The sequence below is a fragment of the Uloborus diversus genome, chromosome 9, assembly GCF_026930045.1.
Source record: "Uloborus diversus isolate 005 chromosome 9, Udiv.v.3.1, whole genome shotgun sequence".
Taxonomy (NCBI): domain Eukaryota; kingdom Metazoa; phylum Arthropoda; class Arachnida; order Araneae; family Uloboridae; genus Uloborus; species Uloborus diversus.
Window position 1 is genome coordinate 118,695,090 of NC_072739.1, and position 12,665 is coordinate 118,707,754.

The window sequence follows — 12,665 nt, forward strand, 5'->3', positions numbered from 1 at the left end:
AAACTGTAGTCTATATACATAAGTGGCTACTTCTGTAGGTATGTGTATCCAGGGTGAGCTTCAAAACTCATGATTTTAACTTTTTTCACCATAGATAGCTACATTATCAGGAAGAAACATAGGCTATAATTTATTTCTAAAAAGCTTAGTTTAAGAACGTTAATCTGGAAAATAAATTTCATTTAATATCCCCATTAAGTGATTAAAAATAAAACCCATTGTTACAAAAATTTGTTACCTTACAGCAACAATATTAATAGTAGTCATAATGAAAATTTTGAATCAAGGCTTCTCTGGAGCAAGTGTGAAATTTGTTCACTATCATTACTTTCTTAGGATTTTTAACCTCATCCGTGCCAATAATCAATAACGGGGCTAAGTAAAAAGACAATTGAGGTAGTGAGAAGCAAAGGGATGCAAGTGACAAAATTAACTAGTATGTTGTGGCCATCACGAAACTTTCTTCTATATTTTTCTTTTTTTTTCTGATCCCTCCCCATGCTTGACGAGGAAGCAATATTCCCAACAAAAACGAAATTACACATGCAAAAACTTGACGACCATCCCAATGTCTGAATTATTGCAAAAGCAAAGCAAAGAGCGAAAATTGAAAGTTATTTTAAAAGCCTTGTTTGAATTAATTACAAATATTTTATTTGTTAACAAATATAAGATGGCAACAGTTAAAAATTTTAAATCATTGAGATAATATTTCTGATCATTTCCATACAGTTAAAATCACGAGAAATACGCAGACGACAATCTATTATGATTTATCTTTCTTATTGTTGCATTAATAAAACTATTTTTATTCGCTAAAAAATAATGATAATAAAAATAAATCAGCACCTCTTGGCGCGATTGGCGCCAAAGTTGAACCAAAGCCTGTTTACATATAGATTCACATATATTCCAAATTTCAACCAGAACGTAGCATTACTTCTTGAGATAGGGCACTCACAATGGAAAAAAAGAACGGGCGATTGCGCTACCCCCTTTTTAGCTGTTGACACCAAAATAAAATCGGCTCTTATACCCACTAAGGGGTACTTGCCGATAAATTTTTCTTTCATTCCATTCATTATTTCTTGAGATACAGCAGGCACAATTGACGACGAAAAACGTTCTATAGCTCAACTCCTGTTTGAGTTATTGACACCAAAATTGAATCAGCACCTGTTCTTGTTAATACCAACATATGGACCAAATTTTGTTTGATTCCGCCAGTTACTTCCTGAGGAATAGCAATCACGCGTAACTCAAAAAACGTCCCATTGCTCCACCCCCCTTGGAGGAATTTGCGCCAAAAACCAATAGGCACAAGTTCACATAGGGGCACATATGTGTACCAAGTTTCGTTCGATTTCATGCGGTAGTTTTTGCTGTAGCGCGGCCACAAAAAACTGATCACACACAGACGTGACACACATACATACACACACACATACATACACCTACAGACAGACAGACATTTTCCAAAAATAGTCGAAATGGACTCAGCACACCTCAAAACGTTCGAATCCGTCGAAATTCGAAAATTTGCACGAATCCAATACTTTCTTCTATGTATTAGATATAGAAGAAAGTAAAAATTTGGAGATAACCAGTATAAATGGTAGGTGAACCTCTCCTCTGTCTTGGGGCAAGAGATTGTATTAGTAGCCCTGATAAGTGCTGCTGTATAGCATGATTTAGAAAAAAAATTTCAATGAAAGCCCTACCTAGGATCTGATCATTAAAGGCATTTCACTTGAAACTTGCATCTCTTTGCTTCTCACTGCCTCAATTGATTTTGGCAACACTCTTCAATTAAAAACTGATTTTATTCTTTTTTTTTGCAAATGCTTGTTTTGTACACTACTGGGAACATATGAGAGAATTTTTTTTTTTTTTTGAAATCTTTGTTTTTGTTAGGGAATGGGTCGTGAGGCTAAAATAAATAGAGATGGAATAGAAAATTTTGAGACATATCATATAAGAGATAGGAGTGGTATTCTTGGCGCGAAAAGATGAATAGTGATAACTTACGATGTTTAAATGAAAAGCCGAAGGGCTAAATTTCGTAAGTCAGTCAACAATATTACATGCTTATACCAGCAGAGATAATATCACACAGTGGAAGGTGCAGAATCAAAATGTTAATGTGAAGAAATGAACATTGGAAACTTGTTAAAATCTTACCAAAAATTTATTGGTCCATAGTAACTTAAAATAAATAAACTAGCAAAAATAAATTCATAAGAATAAACCCTGGCCATAATTGGAGGCAGAGTTCGCAACTCCCCAACACCTATCGGACCTAACTCACAAGAGGCTGACGAACACAAAAGAAGAGAGAGAGAGAGAACGATTGGAATCGTTCACTATTTATACTTGCCTCATTTGCATATGATTGGGCATCAAAGGATGCCGACCTAAAACTGAAACTTTACACGTGCCGAAAGAGTTGAGAAGTTAATCTAATTTGAACAAAGTAAATTTTATATTACATTACATTAGGAATGAGAACGCGGATAAATATCGTTTACCGATGTCTATCATATCCCCCCTTCTCATTCAGTAATGTTATTAAACTTTAAATTTTTATACAATTTTAATAGATTCAAAAATAACCCCCAAAAAAAGTCCACAAAGGGCCAGGCTTAATCTTTTACAAAAATTTATCGATTCAACAATAAACAAATATGGATATATATCCATCATAATACATCATCCATCAGCAGATGCAGCTCAATGCATCACTGCTTATTTGATTGAAGTCCTTTCTCAAAAAAGTCCTTCTTGCCTATAGATGATCCAAAGTCCAAGGAACTAGTAGCAAGTCCAAGATTAACATTTCCACTTCTAACTATCTTGTCAAACTGTAATTGACAAAAATACTCGAAACGGTATCTTTGAAAAAGATGGGCACAATGATTTGAAAAATTTTTTTTTTCACAATGACAAAATTGTTTAAAACGCTTAGTTTCTAAAGATAAACTCTTATCATTGAATCAAATTCCTCCATCTCAAAAATTAAACCAATGAGAAATTTGAAAAAGAATTTCAGTTGTTACAAAAATATTTATACTTTAATACCCCATTATATTTATTATACTAAACAATAATACTATTAAAAATTAATAAAATATTTGTTCACAAAAACGATTCAGTTCAAAACGGGTCTGCGGCTTCGTAAAAATATCGGCCCTATTGGATTTACTACCTACATGTGTTACGGTAAAAATGTCCCGTTGAATCAAATCACAAACAAAAAAATAATTTTACATCAATATGTTTTGTACGGTGATTTTCAATCGGAGATTTAACAAAGTCAATGGCCGATTGATTATCAACGTACATTACAGATTTAATTTTACTTTTTCTAATAATTCCCCAGCGTAAACATTCGTTTAATACACGGTCAAACCACATAAGCTCTTTAGACACTTCACAAAGGGCCACAAACTCACTTTCCATAATGGAAAGGCTAATACAACGTTCTTTGAAGGTTCGCCATTCAATCGGCGCATTATCCAACAAAATTAACTGCCCCCCCCCCCCCCCGAGTGAAGTTCGATCATCTCGATTAGCTGCATAATCGGCGTCAGAAAAAGCTATTAATTGGGTTCTATTACAATTTAATTTAAGTTTTAAATCTTTTGTTTGAAAAACATAACCCAGAAGTTTTAAAAGACGGTTCCAATGAATGACACCAGGGTTGCTTTGAAATTGACTGAAGATATTGACCGCATAACAAATGTTCGGTCTCGTTCTGCTCGCAATGAAAGAAAGACAACCCAACAAATTACGATAAGGAATCTTTGACATTTCAAATTTTTCATTTTCTGTATTAGGACAATTCAATTTCGAAAAAACAGTACCTTTACAAATCGGCAATGATGAAACCGGAAAATTAAAATGTTTGAACTTTTCAAAAACTTCAATGATATATTTAGTTTGAAACAAATTCAAACCATTCTCAGTTCTTTCAAATTCAACACCTAACAGTTTTTTTCGTTTTTCCGAGAACTTTTAAGTCAAAATTTTATCTAAGTAAATTTAAAACATGATTTAAATTCTTTTCTTTCCGTGCGAGCAAAACAATATCGTCAACATATAACAATAAAATGACACATGAATTATAAATATAAACACAATTACATTCTTCAAATTTCTGAAAACCAATTTTCAATAAAACACTGTTTATCTCAAAAAACCACATACGGCCACTCTGGTGCAAACCGTAAGTTGCTTTATTAAGCTTACAAACTAGATTTTCTTTCCCTTCTATTGCAAAACCCGGTGGTTGTCTCATAAAGATGCATTCTTTTAGAGGTGCATATAAATAATCATTTTTCACATCGCACTGCAAATCGAACCAACCTTCTGATATTTTCAAGGAAAAGAAAAATCGAACCAATGAAAAATGAATCGTCGGACTAAAAGTCTGATCGTACGATTCAGGGGCTTGTGCATATCCCTGAGCAACAAGTCTCCCACGATACCTAACAATTTTTCCCGATTCATCTCTTTTAACATTGAAAACCCATCTTGATCCGATTGGTTTTTCATTTGCAGGCAAAGGTGTTAAATCCCACACTTTTCTAGAATGCATAACCTCTAATTCATCCCTCATTGAATCTAACCACTGGTCCTTTTGCTTAGATTTAAGAACCTGTTTGTAATTCTTAGGAATTACAATTTCATCATCTAGTCATAAGTTACATAAATTTAAATGAACAGTTTGATCAGAAATTTCACCTTGATATAAATTTTTACCATTAAAATCAAATAAATGTGGCTTAAACAAAATAGCATTTTTAGAACAATATTTTTCAACATCATTTAAAGAACGTAATCGTTTAGAAGAATGTTTCTCATAAAAATAAATATCAGTACGAGATTTATCTGACCTTGGGATTGCTTTCCTCACCCATTCTGTTTCACGCAGCTGGGCGCGTGGTGGGTTTTCCCCATTTTCACTCAAGTCAGAATTTGAATTTGATTCATCCCCGCTCGTCTCGCTTTCACTCTCATCAGAAGATAAGAATTTAGACGGCGTACTCGGGCTTTCACTTCCGTTATCCGATTCGGAATACGATTCATTTTCTGAATTTTCAGAATCTGATTGAATATTTGACCATTTGAGACAGGAACCCAGCACAGCTCCACTAGAGTCACTCTCTGATATATTTTTAAAAGCTTCTTTGTAATAAACATTTTCATTAAAGTTTACATTTATACTTTCAAAAATTTTTCCGCTTTCGGGAATCCAGATACGAAAACCCTTAGTGTTAAATGCATAGCCCAAAAATATACCTTTTTTGGCTTTAACATCAAGTTTATGTCTTTGCTGACGGGGTGTTCCAAGATAACACAAAACACCGAAAGGTTTGACGTGCTTAGCACTTGGCTTACGTCCACCATATAACTCAAAAGGTGTTTTAGTTTGTCCTGAGTGACAAATCCTATTCCAAGTATAATTGAAATAAAGCATAGCATCCGGCCAAAATCTTTTACTTAGCCCGCTTTCTTCCAATAATACTGTTGCAGCATTAGCGGCTGAGCGATTGTACACTTCGGCCAAACCGTTCATCTCTGGACTGAAAATATTGGTTAACTCATGTTTTATACCGTTATCCAAACAATAATTGTCAAAAACTTGATTTACGAATTCTCCCCCGTTGTCAGTTCTAACAGCTTTTACTTTAAGATTTAAAAATCTTTCAGCACGCTTTATGTGCCTTATGAAAATTTCTGGTACTTTGCTCTTTTCACTAATTGGATACAAAGCAGATTTACGTGAAAAATCATCAATGATTGATAAATAAAAACGTTCCCCCTTATTTCCCTTAATATTACATGGACCCCACACATCAGCATGAAGTAATTCAAGGGGACATTTGGACCGTATTTTACCTATTGGTTTAAATGAAACACGTTTAAATTTACCAATTTTACAATTTTCACAATTTATTTTTACATTTTTGAATTTAGGCAGGCCATGGACACACTCAAATTCACCGCTCTTTCTGATACTATCGGTGTTAATATGTGCCAGCCTTCTATGCCACAATTCTAATTTTTCTACATTAGAGCATTCAATTTTCTCATTTTCGAAATGATCATTACTTTTATTTGGTTTTATACTTTCTTGATACGATTTATTATACAAAATTTGAGGTTTTACAAAGTAAATGCCATTTCTTAAACTTGCTCTAAATATAAATCCATTTCGACCAGATATCGCCACGGAGCCGTTTCCCCCTTCAAACTTAGCACCCCCCTTATCGAATTTAGTACCCGATAACAAATTTTGACGCAGATTAGGAGAGTACATTACATCTTTTAAAACAATGATAGTATCATCAAACTTTAATTTCACAGTTCCCATCCCCAAAATGGGGAAAGTTTCATTTCTAACGGCTACAGCCATTTCTTTGTTTCGCAATGGTTTAAAGTCCTAACACGCACTACGAATGTTGACGAAATGATGGGTGGAACCAGTGTCGAAAATAAATTCATTTGGGTCTTCTGATACTTCATTTAGATGTACTTCGGAAATGAAAATGTTCTGGTACTTACATGCTTCCTTTTCCACTGATGGGGAACTGCCTTCCTCTTATTCCGGATTGGTGATCTTGACTTTCTATTTCGTTGTTCGAGGTCCATGTCAACGCTTTTATTTTGACACACAATTTTCTTATGTCCGGGTTTATTACAGTTAAAACAAATTAGTTTCCCTTTTACTCCTTTCTTGTCAAAATTACCCGGTTTCTTTACAAAGTTAGCCCTGCCGATAATTTTATCATCCTCATCGTTTAGTCGAATTCGCGATTCCTCGGCAATAAGTTCGCTGACTACTTTATTAAATGTGAATTCCTGTGCAGTAGTTCTAAGAATAACTTGACAAATATTGTCAAATTCTGAGGGCAAATGACGCAAAATTTGAAAAATCAAATAATTTTCAGAGAAATTCGCGTCTATAGCCTTAATTCTTTCGAAAATTTGCCGAGTACGGGCAGCGAAAAGATTTATCGACTCTTCCTCTTTTATACGACATTGGGATAACTCTGAAAACAATGTCATATGCTGACAACGATTGTCAGGAAAGAAGTGATCTTTCAAAGCCTTCCAGGCATCAGCCGCGTTGACCTGATTTTCGATTATCTTTTTGAAATTTTTCTCCAAATTTAAATAAATTATGGATAGGGCCACATCTTGTCGATTTTGAAAATTACGAATCTCTTGCTCAGTAGCCTTTTTTTCATCATTAGAAAAGGGTTCCTTTTCAATGCCATTTACAATCTTCCACAGACCTCGTTCCATTAGGACAAATTTGATATCCGATGACCAACTCACATAGTTGTCAGACCTTAATTTTTCGATAGGAACACTCTGGGATGCCATGATTGATAAGAACACGAAAAACGCCAAAAATAAAAAAAACCTAATTTCAAAAAAACAACCAACAAAAATCTCAAAATATCCCCGAAAAAAAAACCTAAATAGTGCAACTGTTACAGCTTCCCCCCTGGAACAAGTCCAGGTCTTCCGCTGAATTTAGCAGCCACTATTCTGCCTAACACCAAACCAACTATATCCCCCCATAAAATGCAAACGAAACGCCTGAGAAAAGTTTACACTACACATGGCTTAAAGATTCGATACAAATTTCCAAAAAGTAAAAGAAAAGCTTCTATTTTCACAGTTTTCATTCAACGCCAATGCGGGGAAAACGAATTGAAAAGATTTCCAAACACTTGTCATCTACCGATTCAGAAAAAAGACAAGTCAGTTACAACATTCCATTTCATCACAAAAACACGAAGTCTAATACTCTACTCTGCTGATAATTCGAAAACATCTTAATACATTTATATTACTCATGATACTGAACACGTAATTATTATGATACAATTGGGTAGGGCTGGGCCCATAACCCTTATGATAACTTACGATGTTTAAACGAAAAGCCGAAGGGCTAAATTTCGTAAGTCAGTCAACAATATTACATGCTTATACAAGCAGAGATAATATCACACAGTGGAAGGTGCAGAATCAAAATGTTAATGTGAAGAAATGAACATTGGAAACTTGTTAAAATCTTACCAAAAATTTATTGGTCCATAGTAACTTAAAATAAATAAACTAACAAAAATAAATTCATAGGAATAAACCCTGGCCATAAGTGGAGGCGGAGTTCGCAACTCCCCAACACCTATCGGACCTAACTCACAAGAGGCTGACGAACACAAAAGAAGAGAGAGAGAGAGAACGATTGGAATCGTTCACTATTTATACTTGCCTCATTTGCATATGATTGGGCATCAAAGGATGCCGACCTAAAACTGAAACTTTACACGTGCCGAAAGAGTTGAGAAGTTAATCTAATTTGAATAAAGTAAATTTTATATTACATTACATTAGGAATGAGAACGCGGATAAATATCGTTTACCGATGTCTATCAAATAGTACAAAACAGAACGGAAATAGATATAGAAAATATTTTATTCATATTGATAAAGATAGATATAGATTGATTAATATCTCAGCCAACTTTATTTAAGCGGGCGCCAAAGGCGGCAATCTTGGCGTAAAAAAGTGAATGACAAAAAAAGTGAGTGACTGATAATGCATATCACATTTTTTTGCAACAGTCTTTTTTCCCCATTTTAATGTCATTTTAATCGCTTTTTCCCCATTTCGTTTTTTTTTTCTTTTACGCATTCCACGTTTCCCTTGCGTTCTCCTTTAAATTCCATGCATTTTAAGATATCAACTGTGTGTTTTAATCATTTTTCCGCAATTCTAGCCTTGTGTCTTTTTTTTTTTTCATTTTTTTGTCGAAGATCCGATTTTTTTTCACTTTTTTTTGGTATGCCATTGAAATTCGGATAGCGTCTTTTCCTTCATTATTTGGGCGCCAAATGCTCTCATTGGTTCCCGCGCATTGAGGCGTCCCCTGATCCAATCACTCATTCGCCGATTCACTTTTCCACTCCACTACACTCGGCCTGTTGATCTCCGACGGAGAGGATGCATATCCGTGGCGTGCCAATTTAGCGGGACGGCGGCAAAATCACCGCGATCTGAAACGGAGATTAGCGAAGCTTAGGGCTTAGAGCCCAATCCACGTTAGTCGTAAAGTGAATATGTAATTCTACCTTATTTAGTACTTTTATCATATTAATCAAGATGTGAAGAAGTTTTTTTAATGTTTCAACATGATGATGACATCCCAGTCGTTCATCTTCAATTTGCCCCGCCTGATTGTGTAAGCTAATGATCGTTCAATTCCTCAATAATCCAAAACACTTGTCATGCGGTGGAGAGTTTATGTGATGTCCGATAACTGCGAGCCTTCTAAAGAAGAGCCACTGGAGTACTCGTAGTGAAGCAATGTCCCAACCATGAAGAGCCATTTTCATAAGATCGTCACCCATGCTAGCGTATTCCGATGTCCCCTGCCCGGATCCCTTTTTTTTTTTTTTTTTCCCGCTTCTGAGCAGTCCATCACGCATTTGTCTTCTAATTGCATCCTGAATAAATTTTGTGATCCTGCTCCAATTTTTCACGCTCAAGAACTTTTCAACTTTTGTAATAACAGTTCCTCATGTAATATCTGTTTTTTGTTCCCGGGGTGATCACCCTAGTTGCAAAGCGAATTTGTCATCCATGAAACGTAATGACCTTCTTCAATAAATGTTGTGCGGTGTAATTACTGTGTGTCGTTCCTATCGTCTACATACACACAACATGTTATGAGTCTTTTTTTTTTTATTTTTAAAATTCTTTGGGCATTCAAGGCAGTCGTTGGCCTTAAGTTATTGCGGCGACGATGCTTCCACTTCCACAGCCTAGAAAGTTATATGTTTTATCTTTTAATGAATTTTTATAAAGTCTTCCAAAATTAATGCTACACACCATGACAGTGATCAAACAGCTGCTGTAGGCAGCTGCTTGCATAAAAAGAGTTTTGGCGTAAAAAGACGAACCAGCTGGTCGCCACTAGCAACCAGTTTATAGTAAAATTACATATTTAAAAATCAATATGTTTTTAATTAGGTTCGAGAAATATAGTTTCAAACTATTGACAGACAAAACAAAAATCGTAAGAAAGAAAATACTCCACTTATTATTTTTATGTTTTATCTCATTCCAAAATACTTTCCTATAAAAATTTCCTTAATTTTTGAATAGCTATATTTCCAAGATGCTGTTTATGAAGTGAAAAAAAAGTATCCTGTAATTATCAGCGAGAACGAAGCCAATTAAATGACTTTGCTTTTGGTCACAATCTGATTAGATTCTGACTGCAAATTCCCACCCTTCAAAAATGAAAAACATTTTTTTTAGGGTTTTGTATATTTGTCAATCTAATGCGGAGTGGTTATGCAATGAACAACAACAGTTAAAGGCAGCTGTGGTTTTTTTCTTCTCTAGTCCAGTTTCAAAACCTATCTGCTTTCCTTTCCTTTGTGTTGTCCCCTATGTCAAATGCTAAAAGTCTGCCACTTAAAGAAACCTTTGTACCTGCCCTTCCATTCTTGAGGTTGCATTAATGGACTATAATAACACAGGTGTGTTATTATATCAGATATTTCTACAATTAACTTTCCGTGGTATTTTCATTATTTTACTAAAAATATTTCAGCAGTAAGGGAAAATTCTATCCTGTCAGAGCAGTTCAAAGTGTCGCAGTAACCAGTTTCACTATAAAGCACTGCCATGAAATCCAAAGTCATTTGATATTAAGATTATATGCCATAAGTTCGAGACTTTGAAAAAGTGACATGACATCCAGAATGTCGGGCAAATTTGGGTGTTGCGATAATGAGGTTTGATTGAACTTGATTAATATTTATTAGAAAACTCTTGTGCTTCAGAAATAAAGCTAATAAATATTTCAAAAATCAAAAATATTTAGAAGATGCATATTTAATGCACTTAATCTCAAACTCTGTATAAAAATGAATTTAATTTCTCTATGAGATAAATGCATGCATGCAAAATTTTGTGTACAATGAACAAAGCCATAGCAGTGCTGTGTTTTGGAATTTGGATTGATGTAAAAAATTTACGGGGTACATACAGAATTTGTTTTTTTTTTTCTTTGCTCCTTCTTTGTTTATTTTGTTTCTGGAAAAAAAATGAATATTTTCCAAAAGGATTTTTAATAGTATGCTTTGTATGGATGAATGTATTTATTTATATGTATATATACATATTTATCTTTTTATGTGTATGTATGACTGATTTTTAATTTAAAAATTATTTTTTTAGCACATTAATTATAAGAAGCTAATTTTGTTTGGTATTTTTAAGGTATTTTTCAGATACTGCTTCGATGATTTCTGAATACAGCATGGCTGATACTATAGTAAATATTTATTTTCTTTCTGTTTAATATTTATAATTTAGTATCGATTGTTTAAGCAATTTTCAGTACAATGCACTTTGTATATAAATGTAGGATAAATGTATTACTTTTTCTTAATAATTGATAGATACAGAGAAAGATACATGCATGCCTTTTTAAATGAAACGTAATTTAAAAAATAATTACCCTCTGATTAGCTGTAGTTGCCAACATGCCTGCAGAGCATTAATTCTTAATGCTATGCATAGCTTTAAATTGAAGATATAATTTCTAAATTTCTTTTATTAATTAAAACAACAAGCTCTTTAAAATATATTATGAGTTCAAAACGCTTCATTCTTTAAATGGTGACACAGTTCTCATGAAGACATAGGAAATCTATTTACAATTATGTACAATTAAGTCTTTAACAATTGCTAATTTATCTGTAGCAGTTAGTCATATATCATCAATCACCATAAACTCTACAGTAAAAGAGATATTCACATCTAAGTACATAAAAACAGTACGATAAAAATTGTAGCTCTAACAGCACACAGAGCTAAACACATTCGCAACCAATGGTGTGAAGTCTCTAAAGTTCGTAAAGTAAAGTGTGAAGTCTCTAGGAGAAAGAGTCGCTATTAGGTGTAATCATTCTCAGTGGACAGACGTCCTAAATATGTTCCATAATCCATAACATTCAATTTTAGGATCGTTCTTATTTATATCACTAGAAAATTGCCCATCAAGGTATGACGGGTGAAAATTTCTTCTACATTTGAGCATTGCCTGTTTGGTGATATTTTGATAGTTGAAATGGTAACCCTTACTCCAGTAGATTAACCCAAAACTGTAGTAGGAAATGTTCATAGTTGACTATTTTTTTATTTCTTCATTCTCCTGAAGTACAGTCTTACCAGTAAAACAGTTAAGTTACCGTATCAAGTTCAGCCTTGTCACAATAAAGTCTTTCCCTGCATGTTAAACATTACCAAAAAATACTGTCAAATTATCATACGGTGGAACGAGTTTCATTGTTGAAACATGCACGTTACTCGATCATCGACTATTATACACAGTCCAGTCACATTAATGTGACCACCACGTACTTTCCACGTCAGAGTTAAATAACCAATCACAGAAGGCAGGTGGCAGCACAGTGCAGTTGAGTGTATATAAAGGGTGTGTGAGGGCTTTGGAAAACATTTCAATCGTTGGCGTAATGCAGAAACGAAGCGATTTCTCCGATGTCCGAAAGGGCATGATCATTGGCTTTCGGGCCAAGGGTGGAAGTATTTCCGAAACGGCTGGGTTTGT

The 12,665-nt window shown here is 34.3% G+C and overlaps 1 protein-coding gene across 1 annotated transcript in view; it reads left to right on the top strand.

The window, feature by feature from the left end:
- Nucleotides 1-12,665, top strand: part of LOC129229865 (uncharacterized) — a 255,772-nt gene that overhangs the window by 153,385 nt on the left and 89,722 nt on the right. The window contains exon 14 of the mRNA XM_054864242.1: nt 11,312-11,366. Within this exon, the coding sequence (XP_054720217.1) occupies nt 11,312-11,366 (55 nt within the window). The remainder of the gene's footprint in view (nt 1-11,311; nt 11,367-12,665) is intronic.